At 38.1% G+C, this 17426-nt stretch overlaps 2 protein-coding genes across 10 annotated transcripts in view; one reads left to right on the top strand and one right to left on the bottom strand.

Annotated features, from left to right (window-relative positions):
- Window positions 1-8260, bottom strand: part of MOSPD2 (motile sperm domain containing 2) — a 54151-nt gene extending 45891 nt beyond the window's left edge. For 2 of the 3 annotated variants that reach the window (XM_036912941.2, XM_036912943.2), the window contains exons 1-2: window positions 8104-8260; window positions 7877-7946 (exon numbers count right to left, since the gene is read on the bottom strand). In XM_036912941.2, the coding sequence (XP_036768836.2) occupies window positions 7877-7946; window positions 8104-8124 (91 nt within the window). In that variant the 5' untranslated portion in view covers window positions 8125-8260. The remainder of the gene's footprint in view (window positions 1-7876; window positions 7947-8103) is intronic. The other variant, XM_036912944.2, reaches the window with a different exon arrangement.
- Window positions 8261-8535: 275 nt separating this feature from the next.
- FANCB (FA complementation group B) overlaps window positions 8536-17426 on the top strand; it is a 359567-nt gene continuing 350676 nt past the window's right edge. For all 7 annotated transcript variants that reach the window (XM_057495750.1, XM_057495748.1, XM_057495747.1 and 4 more), the window contains exons 1-2: window positions 8536-8681; window positions 14001-15018. In XM_057495750.1, coding sequence (XP_057351733.1) covers window positions 14089-15018 — 930 coding nt within the window. In that variant the 5' untranslated portion in view covers window positions 8536-8681; window positions 14001-14088. The remainder of the gene's footprint in view (window positions 8682-14000; window positions 15019-17426) is intronic.

Here is a 17426-nt window from a genome sequence, read left to right as displayed (position 1 = left end):
ATAAAAACTTAAAAATTGTCTATGAATGTTCTATGTTAGTTGTGAGTATATAGCTGTATCATGGGAAAAGAAAAGTTTCTGCAAATCATGGCCCAAGTAGTAAATATAAAGTAACTACCAACAAAAAATTTCTCTCTATATAGTCAATACAAATTTAGTTTGTACAAAAAATAGTTTGGATTGAAATTAGCAATTTTTTTGAACTCTTACTCCATGCAAAATGGCTACAGGGGAAAAATTAGTAATTTCTGTGAATTCTACTCCATCTCCTAGAGATCTAATCAAACCAAAATTCTTATTAGAGATTTGATTTCCAGGAATGAAAAATCATTCATGTACTCTACTAACAATATGACAAAGATTTGGTAAATAGACCACTCTTCTCATGCAAGGTTTTCAAATGACAATTGACTAAAAACAAATTGACATCTTAGAAGTGATAGTATTATAATAACAGACTCTTTAAAGTTGCATATGTCACTAAACATTCAGGATGAGCATATATATGAAGACTAAGTGTCAACAGCTTAAACTGATGAGTCAAAACAAAAGACTTGCAGGCACTGATAAGTCATTACCAAGAATAAAGATTCAAAAATAAGCAGGTCTACTGATTTTCTATCTTACTGCAAATTTACCACTGAAGTCTCTATGTAAAGGTATGATGATCTATTCTCTACAGCAGAGGCTTGATATCTTTAGATATGTAATAAGGACAAAACTGATGAACTCTTAAGATCTTTTTGTCTTATTCTGATCATGACAACTTTAAAAGGTTGACCTTGAGAATGTTAAAAATGGAGAATTAAAAAAAATACAAGTGTATACCTTGTATTTTTACTCTCTTAAAGACTTTTACTCTTGGGGATAATACGTAACTCTTTAGTAATGAAGATGAATTTATGGTCACCCACCACATGCTAGTTCAAGAGAACTAAGTATTGCAGATGCAAAGATGAATAAGAGCCTGAGCTGATCCCTTGGGTGGTTCATAATCTAGAGAGCTTATGTGAAATATCCAATAGTGTAGTTATACTTTAAATGTCATTTTCCTTGCACTCTTCCTTTTCAAAGAGGGTAATTGATAAGGACAGTCCCTGTTTTATGTACCCTTTACCTACAGAGGTTCTTTCCATTCACTGATCTTCCTGTCCTTGAAATTCTCTTGTGATCACCTGCAATACTAAAGTTTCCTGGTTTTCCTCTCCCTCTAATCACTTTGTATCCTTCAGCCCAATAACATGAAGGCATTCCTCAAAGTTAATGGCTTAATTTTAAAAAAAAGAACACAAAATAAATAAATTTTCAAAGCTAAGAGTTTGCCACTAAGACTCCACCTGATGGGAAAACCTAAGTTATACTTAAGATGAAATGATAATGGCCCCAGATGCAAGATCTGAAACTCAAGAAGGAATGGCAAATGAAGATATTAGCAAACATAGAGTAAGTAAACAAACACTAACATGTAAAATAACAATAATACATTGGGAGAGGAGTGAATATGGAGAACCAGGTTAGAACCACACAATGACCATATCTTTCAGGGAGTAGAAAAGAGGAAACACCCTGATTTTATGGACTCTGCATAATCTTGATGTCAAAATCACACAAGAAAAGAATAAGACAGGAAAATTACAGGCCAATCTGTGGAAACAGATGCAAAACTCCTAAACAAAATATAAGCTAAGCAAATACAGCAATATATTTAAAACATCTGATTAATATAGTCTACTATATTAATAAATTAAAAGAGAAAAACCAAGTGAACATCTCATATCAGATACAATAAATGTATTCAAATGATGAAGAAAATGCATTTAGTAAAATTCAACCATCAACTGTGATGGGAACAGCACAACAAGCAAAAAACTAGCAAACCAGGAACAGAAGGAAACTATTTCATTTTGATAAAGTGTATCTACATAAATCATACTTAATGGTGATATATTTGGGCTACCTTTCTAAGATTGGGAATAAGACAAATAGGCTTTTATCACTGCTTCGATCCAACAGTGTTCTAAAGGTTCCAGCCAGGGTAAAGCAAAAGCATTTACAGTTGTAAGAACTGGATGTTAGAAAACCGTCATTATTTCAAAGTGATGTTACTGTCCACATAGAAATCCCAAACGAATCTAGAGATACATTATTGAAATTAATAAGGGGTCTCAGAGTTCAGTTTAGAAAATAAATTCTTAAGAGATACCATTTAAACAATCACAAAAATAAAACATGTAACATATCTGGGAATAAATTTAACAAAAGTAGGTTAACCTTTATGGGCAAAAGTATAAATCTTTCAATAAGGACCAGTTTAGCAGATAGACAGATATGCCAGGTCCTTGACTAGGAAGATTCAACCATGATAATGTCAAGTCTTCCCAAACTGATCTTTTAACACAGTTCCACTCAAAATCCCAACAAAGGTTGTTTTCGCAGAAACATAAGCTGATTCTATAATATATATGGAGGAACAAAGGGCCAAGAAGAGCTAGAAGAAGTTATCACAGATGCAGAAACCAAATGGCCCATAAAGATATGAAGAAATGCTCAGTCTCCCTGGTACTCAAAGAAATGCAATTAAAACCACAAGGAGATGTCTAAACACCCTCACCAGATGGGCAAACATTTTTCAAATAAGTAACCATGCCAAATTTTAGGGTGTGGAAAAAAACAAGGACACTCAAAAGCTGCTGGTTAAAATGTAAACTGGTACAATCACTTTGGGAAAATAGCTCAGCATTACCTAGTAAAGTCAAACATGTGTCTGTTATATAACCCACGTATTTCTCTGCTGGGTATAAACCCTAGAGCAGCAGTTCTCAAACTTCTTGGTCTCAGGACTTCTTTTACACTGTTAAAAATAACTGAGGACTCTAAAGAGCTCTTTTAAAAATATAGGTTATATTTACTGGTAGTTCCTGCATTAGATTATTAAGACAGAAAAATTTTTAACGTAAGAACACACAATCACACATTTTGTCAACCGTCAGAGCATCACATGGCATTTAAACTCTGGAAAATGCCATTGTATGCTTGTGAGAATGAGGGTAAAAATGGCAAATGATGTTTTCATGTTATTATGAAAATAGCTGTGACCTCTCAAGCTCCTTGCAATGGTTTCAAGGAACTATAGTTCCTGGACCAACTTTGAGAACTGCTGCCCTAGAGAAAGTCTAGGCACCAGGTGGGTGTAAGACTGTTTATAGCAGCACTGTACAAAATATCAAAACCTAAAAGCAACCCCCAATCCATCAGTTGATATTTTCATTCCATTAACCCCTATGCAGCTCTAAAAAGGAATCAATTATAGTTACATTTGACAATATGAATGACTGTTGAGCAACAGAAGCAAATTATGGGAAAACATACCCAGTTTTTATTTAAAGTTCAAAAAGAGGTAAACTTAAAAAAGTACTGGTAAGGAAGACATAGGTGGCAAAGTTAATGAAAAGCAAGAGAATGAGTAACAGCAAATGCAGGACAAGCAGCTACCTGCTGAGTGGCAGGCCTCGAGATTCTATTTCTTTGGCTGAGTGGTGAATACATGGCTGTTTATTTTATTCATGTTTGACACATTTGTACATAAAATATATTTCAAAATTTAAAGAAACAAGACAAAACACATTAAAAGATGAGAAAGTTATTGGATGAGAGAAGAGTATTCAACAGCAATGGAAGAAACTACAAAGGAATGGGTAATTTTGAAGACATTCAAAAAATGAAAAAAGTGAAAGTGACATAAACAAGAAAAGCCCAAACTAATTTTAAAAGCTATACTAATGAAAAAAAATTTCAAACTACAAATGGATTTAAACATATGAAAAGAAGCTTTCCCTCTGTAGACATCAAATGCAAAGAAAGAATTGTCAGTGAAGAAATGAGGACACTCAACATGGGTAAGGCTGTGGTGAGACCAGCACCTTCATATGTGCTGGTGGGAATGAATGTCAATGCGGCTTCTGTGGAAGAAAGTGCGGCATACACAGAAAGTGTCTTAAAAATATTCACACTCTTAAAGCCAATCCTACTTCTAGATGTGAATCTTAAGGAAATAATCTGAACTACACAAAAAGTTGTATTAACAAAAAACTGGAAAAAAATCTAAATGTTCAAAAAGGGGCTATTTAGGATAAAAGATGAGAAACCTATCTTTTATTTATGGAACTGAATATTAAAAGGTAATGTAAAACATTGGTTACTTCATAAATATAGGGAAATAAGATAGTATCAGTAAGAAAGTACAACACAATATTATATGCGGAATGGTCTTCTAACTATAAATTTTTACATATACAGAAAAAAATGCATCCACTGTTAGCAGAGCTATCTCTGGGTAGGGGACTCTTTGGACTTTTTTGGTATCATCTAAATTCACTTAAATGAATTCCTATACTTGTCAGGAAACAAACCTAAAATGACAAACCCACAAACCTCTCAACTGCTCTCCAAATTCACTGAAGTACAAATGCATTGCTTTGGAGTCCAAGGTTCTACGCCCCGTGCCCAGCTTTCAGCCAGGCGTGTTTAACCTTCTCAAGGCTTATCAACGTGGACTTCCTATGGCTTTCCCAACATGCCCCATAACTTCTCACTTCAGTGCCTTAGCTCAGACTCTCTGATCTGCCTGGATCACATTCTCTATCTGGCAGAGTTCTACCATCTTCTGAAGCTCATGGGAAACACCACCTTTCCTACAAAGTTTATTCTAACTTTGTGCTAACTTAGGCATCCCAACCAGATGTGATTTTCCTTGTCTTTGACTCCTACAGAAATGATTCCTCTTAATACAATTTGCCTCAACAGTTTTAATGCCTCTACCAGATGTAGTAGTTCAGGAAAGGGCTCTATTCTCTCTCTTTCTCGAATATTGACATACTGCTTCCCAGAATTAAGCACATAATGAGTATCTGAGGAACCAAATAAATTATTGTCACAAGGGAGAAGTCTCTTGCCTTGGCCACAAGACGGAGGAAGAGAGAACAGGAAATGTTTCTCATTTGAGACTGAGTATGGAATTTCTCACAGAATATGAGGGGAAAAAAAGGACCATTTGTAATGCATAAAACAATTATGGACTTACAGTTTACTCTTTTTGCCAGCTGCAAAGCTATCCATAATTGGTAACTTAATTTCTATGGAAACAAAAATGTGCTTGGAATTCCCAAGAACCTACCTCCAGGAGAGTCTTTGCCAGTGCTTAAAGTGATATATTTGCAGATAATAAATATTTTCCTTTAGAAAAAACATCTCATTTGCTTAAGTCTGCCTTAAGCCTCTTGTGAAACAAAATATTGCTAATGACAATAGAAAGGGTGAAATGAAAGAGGAAGAAGGAATGTGTATGTTCTAAACGCCTGAGTTAATTTTAGAAAGTAAACTTGAAAGGGAGGACACAGGCAAATCTAAAAACCCTTTTTGCCATTTCCATTCTACCTTTAATTCATGCTATTTCAAGAAACAGCTGAAATTTTAAGGAGAGAAACTCTAAAGGTTTTTATTTTCCTTTCCCATGCAAGTCTTAAATTACTATTTACAACAGCTGTGCAGATACCCACCCACATGTTCAAGCATACCCAAGTGTGTATATTTAAAGACAATCTCTCCCTATACTTAATGCTATGCAGTGCTTTACTTTGAAATAAAACTGCTCTTTGCCAGATTTTGGAGGTGTATTTCTTTGGGGAAGGGGAGCCGGTTAGGACTGCTCTTAATGCAGACTTGGACTAATCTCTCCATGCGTATATTTAAGTGTTGCTATATTTCTTCAGTGAGTATGTATTGAGAACTGGGCTAGGTATACAGAGGTGAGTCAGACTCTGCCCTCAATGTCCACAGGTTGCCCCTGATCTGTACATGTTCTACTCGAAAACATGAACAACAGGCATGTAAGCAAATGAATGAGATAATTACAGGGTATGGTAAGATCTCTAAAGGAGACAGACAAGACAGGGAGGCTATTTAATAACAGCAAGACCTCTCAGATACATTTAAACCAAGACGGAAAAGAAGAGAAGGACCTAGCCATGCATGCTACCTGTGCAAGAGCCTTCCAGACAGAAGTGGAGAGATCCGAAGAGGGAAACAGACTCAGTCTGTTGGAAGAACACTAAAGAGTCAGTGTGGCTGGTCATGGTTTTTCTAACTGGATTACATTTGTAGGTTGTGTTGTCAATTTTGTGGGTTACTGCAACAGGGAGTTGTTCACAGTAAGTATTTAATGAACTTTTGCTTCAGTTATGTGTGTGTGCATGTGTGCTAGATTGCAATGCATGATACATTTCTTACTGTGGGCAGTGGTGAAATCTGTACTAAGCAAGGAGATAATAACAGATTAAGATGGACAGGTGGGCAAGAACTAGAGCATGCATGGACTCGCATTTTAGGCCACTATAAAGAATTGGGATTTTTATTCTAAACACAGGGGGAAGGAACTGAAGGGTTTTAAGCTGGGGAGTGACATGATCTAATTCAATATGATGGTATTGCCAGGATCACTATAGTAAAATTCAGAAGATGTGAATGCTAGCCCTCTCCTAGCCATTAACACCAGAGATTTTTGAGCAAATCACTTAATCTCTCTAGACCTTACTTTCTTCATTTTAAAAATGAGAAGGTTGGACCAAGATGACCTTTAGGATATTGTCTATTGCTAAATTTCTATGACTACGTCTATTCTGCTTCTTTCCTTGGGCATAAGCAAATAATTACTCAGGAGACACTAGCTTGTTAGGTCAAGGTCTGGGTTACTTCTTAAAATATTATAAAACATGTAGCTATGAGAGTTCCATTACTATACCAAGCCATTTTAGAATTCTCTCTTTACTGGAACCAACTATTTCATTACAAATGAGATCTCTGGGCGAAAAGTGAACCAAGTGCTTCTGCAACTCTCTGGTGCCAAATTTGGGATACGAAAAAAATTGATGGGGAGGAATAAAAAGACTTACTGATCAGGTTATTTTGAATAGATTTTCTTATTCTTGGTCATCAACTGACATCTAATCTAGGCCACAGAACCTCTGCTTAGCACTAAAGTCAAGATACAGAAGCTTAACTCCTTTCACAGTAACCAAAATGACTACTGAGGCCAAATATTCATTGAGGGCCTACTATTCTAAACCCATGCTAGACAGTTTGATATATGCTTTTTCATTCAATCCTCCTAATTATTTGCATTTCACACATGTGGAAAAGGGCTCAGAAAAGATAACCGATTGAATCAGGATTCAAAGATTTCATATTTATAATCATCCTGCATGCTTTCAAAAATTGTACAAGGATTAAATAATCAGTTTCAAGTAACTGTGATATCTGTGCAAATGTTTATTCAGTCAATAAATCAATTCTGGACTTTTAATTCACAGGTATTTTGCTAGATATAGTGTGGGATGAAAAGATAACTTGTTCCAGCATTGGAGGGCCTACTCGATGGGTAGCATGCTGGGTTGTATGAAGTGGAAGTAGGCAAAATATCCAATGAATTTGGCTCCCCAACTACGTACACGTGAACAGTATTATGGCAATTCCAGGTTCATTTTCTCGATTGTTGCTGGTGAAAGGTTAGCAGAGGAACTATGGATTGGACAGAATTACTTGTGCCATGGACCCTGTAAGTTCCATAAACTCGAGATGCTCGAAACTCACCAATTTCCAACTTATACTAACCCTTTAGGGAACCAAAGGATGCATCATCTGCCCAACTGGAGCAGTGTGCACAGCATGTTATGGACAAGAAAACCTTGGAAATGTGCAGGGCGCTGTCCCTGTTAGGGTCGAAATGGTCCCTAACGCTTTCTACAGAGACACCTACATACAACCAGCAAAGTTGGGGACGCTCATTGAACGCCTGCCTCAACACCAAAAACACGGTACCCACCTGTCACATACTCAGCTTCGAACCTCCGTCGGGTTTCAGAGATGAGTTTGGCTTTATTCTGGGCGTGACACTGAAAGGGAGACACGAAGGAACGCTCAGACACCAGGCACAGCATCCCACTTCCCCACAGCCCAGCCCACCTGCACCTGGGCACCCAGTCCCCGGGCCTCAGAGGCGCCTTCTGGGTCTTGGGGGCAGAGCCGGCAGCGGTGCGGTCGGCTTCTCACCTCTGCCATGCTCGCGGTCATGGACGTGACTGCAGTCGCTGTCGCTACTTGCACAGACACCGTCCGAATATACTACCTCCCACTCGCCAGGCCGGCTGGGAGGTAGTCAGCAAGGGGCAGGAGGTGGAGGCTGTCGCGTGACACCGGAAGGCGGGAGGAAGCGCAGCCCCGCCGTCCAATCCAATGCGGCCGTCTGGGCCTGGAGGCGGGACCAGGCCCACAGCCTGGCTTCCCATTTGCTTCTAGTTCGGACCCCGCCCTCCGACAGCCCCCGCACTGCGGACCCGCCCCCGCCAGCAGCCGGTCGCCGGGGCTCCCTGTACCCTGTAGGTCCCAGGCACCGCCCGAGCGAGCTCTGTGGGCCTTTCGTTTTCACAACATTCCCCAGAGGCCCCGCCTCCTCAGTCTCCCTTGGCAACTGTCTCCTGGCAGGTTCCGCCTCCAAGCTTGACGTAACCTCCTGCTCGGGACTCCCAGGATGCAGCGCGCGGGCGGGAGTTTTGGATCCGCGAGACGCTGCTCCTGCGCGGACCCTCGGGAACTTGGTGGTTGCCAGACGCAGGGCCACGGCCGTGGAGGTAGGGCCGCTCGGTTTCCCGTCCTCGGCCTTCGCGGAGGGGCCGCCGGGTCAGGGTTTGCTCTCCTTCACCCCTCACTGCGGGAGAGCTGGAAGAAGTGGGCGTCCAGGGCCCTGTATTCATCATTTTATTGAATGGTAACTGGGTTTTAAGTGCTTGCTGTATTAGATTTTTTCGTTTGAAACTTTCCTCATCCCTGCGTGCACCTTTCCCCTTGGAGTGTGCGATACTTAACAAGGAATATATTTTTGAACCCTTTAAACTAAAGCAATTATATAAAGTTAAAAGATGTAAAGTATCTTAGAGTTTATGTATTAAGGTAGCTGTTCTTAACCGGGCCGGTTTTGCCTCCCAGGGGGCATTTGGCAATGTCTGGGGACGTTTTCGGTCGTCACAACTAGGACGGGGCCTGGGCCTGGCATCTAGTGGGTAGAAGCCACGGATGCTGCTGAACATCCTGCATTACCCAGGACGGCCCCCCAGCAGCTAATCCATTGCAAAATGTCAGTAAGTGCTAACCTTGAGAAACATTTACAAGGTACTGGAACAAGTTTTTTGGCTGTCAGCTAAAAAATTGAAAGGAAAGCGTTTTGCCTTCAATAATATTTTTCCTTAAAAATTAAACATGCCGAAAACTACAAAGAAATTGTAAGGCTAGTCCCAGTATTTTCACCATCCGGGATCAACCATGATCGACACTTAAGTATCTTTTGCCCACACCTTTTTTTTCTTGATACGTGTACATTTTTAAAAAAATTTTGGTATCATTAATCTACAATTACATGAGGAACATTATGTTTACTAGACTTCCTCCTTCACGAAGTCCCCCTGACAAATCTCATTACAGTCACTGTCCATCACAGTAGTAAGATGCTGTAGAATCACTACTTGGCTTCTCTGTGTTGTACAGCCCTCCCTGTGCCTCCCCCCACACTATACATGCTAATCGTAATGCCCCCTTTCTTTTTCGCCACCCTTATCCCTCCCTTCCCACCCATCCTCCCCAGTCCCTTTCCCTTTGGTAACTGTTAGTCCATTCTTGGGTTCTGTGGGTCTGCTGCTGTTTTGTCCCTTCAGTTTTTTCTTTGTTCTTATATTGCACATATGAGTGAAATCATTTGGTACTTGTCTTTCTCTGCCTGGCTTATTTCACTGAGCATAATAACCTCTAGCTCCATCCATGTTGTTGCAAATGGTAGGATTTATTTTCTTCTTATGGCAGAAAAATATTCCACTGTGCATATGTACCACATCTTCTTTATCCATTCATCTACTGATAGACACTTAGGTTGCTTCAATTTCTTGACTATTGTAAATAGTGCTGTGATAAACATAGTGGTTCATCTGTCTTTTTCAAGCTGGGCTGTTGCATTCTTAGGGTAAATTCCTAGAAGTGGGATTCCTGGGTCAAATGGTATTTCTATTTTGAGCTTTTTTAGGAACCTCCATACTGCTTTCCACGATGGTTGAATTAATTTACATTCCCACCAGCAGTGTAGGAGGGTTCCCCTTTCTCCACAACCTCGCCAACATTTGTTGTTGTTTGTCCTTTGGATGGTGGCCGTCCTTACTGGTGTGAGGTGATACCTCATTGTGGTTTTAATTTGCATTTCTCTGATGACTAGCGATATGGAGCATCTTTTCATGTGTCTGTTGGCCATCTGAATTTCTTTTTTGGAGAACTGTCTGCTCAGCTCCTCTGCCCATTTTTTAATTGGATTATTCACTTTTTGTTTGTTGAGGTGTGTGAGCTCTTTATATATTTTGGATGTCAACCTTTATCGGATCTGTCATTTATGACTATATTCTCCCATACTGTAGGATGCCTTTTTGTTCTATTGATGGTGTCCTTTGCTGTACAGAAGCTTTTCAGCTTGATATAGTCCCACTTCTTCATTCTTGCTTTTGTTTCCCTTGCCCGGGGAGATATGTTCATGAAGAAGTCGCTCATGTTTATGTCCAAGAGATTTTTGCCTATGTTTTTTTCTAAGAGTTTAATGGTTTCATGACTTACATTCAGGTCTTTGATCCATTTCGAATTTACTTTTGTGTATGGGGTTAGACAGTGATCCAGTTTCATTCTCTTACATGTAGCTGTCCAGTTTTGCCAACACCAGCTGTTGAAGAGGCTGTCATTTCCCCATTGTATGTCCATGGCTCCTTTATCAAATATTAATTGACCATATATGTTTGGGTTAATGTCTGGAGTCTCTAATCTGTTCCACTGGTCTGTGGCTCTGTTCTTGTGCCAGTACCAAATTGTCTTGATTACTATGGCTTTGTAGTAGAGCTTGAAGTTGGGAAGTGAGATCCCCCCCACTTTATTCTTCTTTCTCAGGATTGCTTTGGCTATTCGGGGTCTTTGGTGTTTCCATATGAATTTTGGAACTATTTGTTCCAGTTCGTTGAAGAATGTTGCTGGTAATTTGATAGGGATTGCATCAAATGTGTATATTGCCTTGGGCAGGATGGCCATTTTGACGATAGTAATTCTTCCTAGCCAAGAGCATGGGATGAGTTTCCATTTGTTAGTGTCCCCTTTAATTTCTCTAAAGTGTCTTGTAGTTTTCAGGGTATAGGTCTTTCACTTCCTTGGTTAGGTTTATTCCTAGGTATTTTATTCTTTTTGATGCAATTGTGAATGCAATTGTTTTCCTGATTTCTCTTTCTATTGGTTCATTGTTAGTGTATAGGAAAGCCACAGATTTCTGTGTATTAATTCTGTATCATGCAACTTTGCTGTATTCTGATGTCAGTTCTAGTAGTTTTGGAGTAGAGTCTTTACGGTTTTTTATGTACAATATCATGTCATCTGCAAATAGTGACAGTTTAACTTCTTCTTTACCAATCTGGATTCCTTGTATTTCTTTGTTTTGTCTGATTGCCATGGCTAGGACCTCCAGTACTATGTTAAATAACAGTGGGGAGAGTGGGCATCCCTGTCTTGTTCCCAATCTCAGAGGAAAAGCTTTCAGCTTCTTGCTGTTCAGTATGATGTTGGCTGTGGGTTTATCATATATGGCCTTTACTATGTTGAGGTAGTTGCCTTCTATACCCATTTTGTTGAGAGTTTTTATCATGAATGGATGTTGAATTTTGTCAAATGCTTTTTCAGCATCTATGGAGATGATCATGTGCTTTTGTCCTTTTAATGCATGCTTTACATATCCTTAATTTTGATCTTTTAAAGGGTGTCAGATGATCAGCTATGGAAGTTCATTTTTCTGATAATATTCCTTTCTCTTAAAAAAGAAAAAGCAGTTCCTGTGTGGGGATCTCCAATAGGTTCTTCACAATGGTATAAAGGTCATATCAAAGTGTGGGCAAAGGGTTTGTTTGTGTTTATACAGAGGATCAAAGCCTAATTTGGCTACCCAGAAAACGAATTAAGATATAATATGAAGAAGAACTTCCAACATCAACATTCTCTGGAAGAGTCATTCCAGAAGATGATCATCAAAAAACTTCAACAAAGATCCTGGCGCTGTTGCAGGTGTAGCTGCATTCATCCCACCAGTTCCTGGACTTGCCATTGGAATGAAGAAGGAGATATCTAAGCTGGCCTGTGCATACAGTAAAACAACAAATTTCACTGGATCTATACTGTCGGAACTCAACCAAGAATTAGGAGAAGCAGTGCTCCAAAATTGTGCGACTATAGACTATCTGCTGTTAAAAGAACATATGGGATGTGAACAGTTCCCAGGAATGTGTTGTTTTAATTTATCTGATTTTTCTCAAACTATTCAAATTCAGTTAGACAATATCCATCATATCATTGACAAGTTTTCACAAATCCTAGGGTACCTAACTGGTTTTCTTGTTTTCACTGGATATGGCTGGTAATTGTAGGTCTGCTTTTGTTATGTAGCTGTATTCCTATTATGTTAATGTGTGTATGCAATTTAATTAGTAGTTTAAAACCTATACATGCTTATGTTACACTACAAGAAGATATGTCAAAGAAATAATCAATCTTCCCATGTTTTCTTCCATCTGCTACTTCAATAGCTTTTCTTCTTCCTTCCTAATTACAACCCTTTAGTAGAATTCATGCCTCATATTGAAAATTACTGAGTATCATAATTCTTCCAAGTGGTAAAGATACCTCAAGACAAATGCTGGGCATAGAAGCCACAGGGCATAAATCTGCAAAGAAGTAAAAAGCTAACCTTTTCAAACAATATTGCTTCTCTCTCACTTACCAACTTTACATTTCCCTGTATGGCCCCGGAAGATGACTGGTTAGCCAGAGACGGGTAAGATTCCCCAAGGGAGGAGCAACCTAAGACAGGCACAGTCGCAGGGGGGCCATCAGGTGAGAAATTGGGGATCAACAGAGGTGAGGCTTAGAACCTCACCCCCGCTGTTTTGAGAGAAATCTTCTGCATCCGTGGATGTTTTGTTGCCCTTATCTAGCTTGGATTAATACTTAGTCTATAGGCACAGACCTGATCATCTACATTTGCCCTCTTATAGCACTAAATTATGTTTTCTACCTTTATCTTGCATCTACCTACCACTGCAGCATTTTATTAAAAAAAAAAAAATAATAATAATAATAAGGGAGAAATGTGGGATTCACATATAAGTCAAGTATAAAAATCAAACGAATAATCATGTCTGACTTGATTGTTTATAGTTCATGATGCGTGATCAAAACCGAAAGTTTCTGTGATGACTGCCCTTGCACTGTTCACCATGTAAGAACTTATTCACTATGGAAGAACTTGTTCACCATGTAAGAACTTGTTCGTTATGCTTCGGAAGATTGGAGACTGTGGAGAATTAGGCTTGGGGTTGATTAATGATTGTGCATTGAGTCCCCTATACAGAATTTTATTGTTGTTAACAACCATTTGATCAATAAATATGAGAGATGCCCTCTCAAAAAAAAATGGCTATTGCCCACAGGGAGGTTTGAGGCAACAGGTTGGAAAATTGCGAAACCAGATTAGGTTGGTAGGTTTGAAGGAGAGACAGAAGTGGAACCCTTAAGAAATTCTTTGAGCCGGGATGAGTTTCTGCAGTTACTTTTAATAGAGCACTTACAGCTTTCAGTACATTGCTGTTAACACATTCAGGTATCTTTTGTGATGTGGTTGTTTGCATTCTTTGTAAACTGTGTTAAAAGGGCTGTACAGAAATGATATTTGGGGTAGATTTTTGTTTAAGTGTAACATTGTGAAGATGGCATAAAAAAATGTAAAAATGTTCACTTAATACAATTTATAGTTTATCTATGTGACAGTTACCTAACAGAAATATGTGTTTTCAACTCTGCCTACTTAATGGCAGTTTTTGTCATTTCATTTTTAGGTTTAAAAGCTTCAGCTGAAATCAATTTGCATTAGAAAATTGGACCAGCATAAACGTTTGATATTGTGGAATACCTAGCAAACAAGCAATGTCATCTTATGAAGAAGAAAAGCTCTTGTGTTATAATGGAGAAGTCCTTGTTTTTCAATTGTCTGAAGAAAATTTTGCACATGAAAGGCTTGCAAAAATACCCATATTACGTGTCAGAAGAATGGTATTTGACAAAGGAACAAGAGCATTTGTTCAGAAGTCCACTGGATTCTTCATCATAAAGGAAGAAAACTCTAATTTAAAAATTATGTGTTGCGAATGTGTGTCAGATTTCAGAACTGACATTTGCCTCCCTTGTATTTTGATACAGTGCAATAAAAAGAATAACATTTTCAAATATATTCTACTATTTCTGCACAATACCAATGAATTTGAAAAACGTTTGAGTTTTAGGCTAGGCCATGAGTTGGAGGACACCATAAGGGTCCTTAATGGCCCTCTACTTTTATGGAGATATGCCAAAACATTCTTCTATATCTCTTCCCAGACCCGCAAAATTATTACTGTGTCTGTTAACTTTTCCTCTATTGAGTGGACAGGGGAGATTGAAAATATAGGTATGGTTTTATTAGGACCAAAGGAACGTTTTTCTTCTGAAGAAGGATGTACCCAAAAGTCTTCAAAATCAGATTATGCAATTCAGAATACCAAATTTTGTGTATACTCCCTTGAAAGTGAAGAAGTAATAAGTGATAAATACATTATCCCTCTTGCTTATAGCAGCATGGTAACGTGTGTGCATATCTGTGATGCTGAGATTGTCAACAACCAGTTAAAAATGTCTCTGATTGCCCTAACTCGAAAGAATCAGCTGATTTCATTCCAAAATGGGATGCCTAACCGTGTCTGCCAGCTTCCATTTGGAGATCCTTGTGCAGTTCAACTTAGGGAATCAGGTGGAGGAGACCTTTTCATTGTATCCTTTAGATCCAATGATGTTTGTGCTGTTTGGGAAAAGAACTTTCAGGTACAGTACTTATTCTCATAGTGATTTGGTTGGTGTAGTCTTAGATCTATTAAGCATTCCTATGCATCAGAGTTCATTTGGAGTATTACTATCCAAATAGTTTTTAGTGCTCCACTTAAAAGAAAATCATATATATATTTCATCATTCATTTTTCTCAAAAGTTATCTGAATACTGCCTAATAAGGTTTTGCCTTGCCATTCTGAATCATAAAACCTTTGTTTAGAAATATCTAAATATGTAACTACAGTGATTATATATTGTTTTTTAATATAACTTTCTAATTTTTATTAATGTGATAATTGGATGTGTATTTTTATTTAGAGTAAGATTATTAGTGATTTGACTTCATAAGCCTTCCTAGAAAACTCCAATCATTTGTTCAGCTTTTTTTAAAGCTGGTGATGATCTATTTAAATATAAAATGAAACCTAGAGAAATTCCTTGAAATATCTCATTGTCCCTTTGGAGATAAATAATGGTTCTCCAGAGACAAGTGATGTGTTTTTTTTTTTTCCTTAAAACTTGCTTAGAGAATTTAAATTTTGAAACTCAGAGTTGTTCTTTGAGCAGGCATTCACATTTTATCTACATATAGTCATATCTTTTAATGTAGATTTGGAAATTGCTTTAAAATACTGGTATTGAGCATTCAGTAACAGATAAAAAGGTGCAGAAAATAAGTACGAAATTGGAGGTTTGTAACTGGGTGTCTCCACCAGTATTTCTCTGACTCTCATTTTTTTTGGTAACATTGCATCCTCCTGGCTTAAGATACATATCAGTACATTCAGTTATGTGTTGTGAAGTGTTATAATCCAAAATAAATAATCACTAATAGTCAGAAATGTCTCTCCCAAAATTAGTTTTTTAGTACATTATACAACTCTCTAAGTTCTTGTGGTTCTTTGGAAAAAAACAGATACTGCCTTAGTTTATGTGCTCTGACCATTAAATTAGAAGCTCACCTAAAGTTGTATCACAGTGTTATCACCTGGATAGGGAATATTGATAAATGTTTTAGAAAGTTTGAAAGGCATTTTAAAATCTGGACTGTTATGTGCCTGTGTTTGTGTGTGTGGAAATGTCAGATTGAAATTGTGTTCTATCAGGCTTTACCTTGTAAATTACCTTTATGTTAATGGAGGTTATGTAACCATATTTAACGTCTGTAATACATAAAGGACTTAAATTCTTAAAAGGAAAATATTTTGAAAATTATCCTATTTTGTTTTGAAAACAGTCTTTTAAAAGTACATTATACTTTTATTTGAAGGTTGTTTGGATGGTAACATTTTCTGTCTTTTTCTACTCTCACTTCGTTTCAAGAAATGGTAGGGCGTAACATCGAGGATCACCTGTAATCCTTATTAGGGTCAGGATAATGGAAAGAACACACATAACGTGGCTTTGGATTCCAACTGAGCCACTTAACTAGTGTTACCTTAAAGAATGTATTTCATTTTTGTAGACTCATTTTCTGTCTATGAAATTGGCATCATCTTTCCTCTGAGAGGAGATAATTAAATAAAATGATACTGTAAATTGTCTTGCACAGTGTTTGGCTCATAGGAGAAGTTCAGGAAGTAGTAGCTTTAAAATGTTAAGACAAGAGCTAGGGCTGTCATCACTGACTTGTACATACCCAGGGTCCCTCATTCACCTGGTTAAGGACAAACAGTTCCCTCATGCTTCATTAATTCAGTGGATATAGTCCTCACTCACTTGAAGTGGGTGTCCCTGCTTGGACACTAGAGCTCTGCCACTAACACAACACCCATAGTAGGAGACTGTCATTCCCAGTAAGTGGGCCTGTAATTGTTGACTTCCCTGCTTTGAATTGTGTTCTGGGGTTTTTTGTCTACAAGGGCCCACCATTCTTTCCACAAGTTACCTAGAAACTTACTGACATACCCCTTAAGCTATGTCTTCAGGGAATCTGTCCTTTTAAAGCTGTCCTCAAATGCCCTGTATTGAGAGCTCTGAAGTTACTCCCTGATCTGAAAGTTAAGTGCTGCTCAATTGCCCCAGTAACCTCGCCACTCTGGGAGTTTTGCTGCTCTTGCCTTTATCTTGGTGTTAAATTTGTACCCACCTACTTGAAAGTTGGATATAGCTTAGGGTAAAATATATTTAATTAAGGGAAAATATATTACTTTAAAAACAGGAGTAAAAGCTAAGAATCTACAATAAAGTGGAGGGGGGAGTGAATACCATGTCAGAATCTGGGTTAAGGGAAGTAATTGCATTTGAGTATTTTATTTATACTTAGTTTAGCAGTTAAGACAAAGAAAGTAAATAGAGCAGGACTTAGAATTGAATGGAACACACTACCAAGAGAAAATTTTTTTCTAGCATTGAGTTCTGAGGGGAATTTACTATTTGTGGTATTATGTAAGAGGTTTTGAA

The sequence above is a fragment of the Manis pentadactyla genome, chromosome X (assembly GCF_030020395.1).
Source record: "Manis pentadactyla isolate mManPen7 chromosome X, mManPen7.hap1, whole genome shotgun sequence".
Classification (NCBI taxonomy): domain Eukaryota; kingdom Metazoa; phylum Chordata; class Mammalia; order Pholidota; family Manidae; genus Manis; species Manis pentadactyla.
This window is presented reverse-complemented; position numbering and strand designations above follow the sequence as displayed.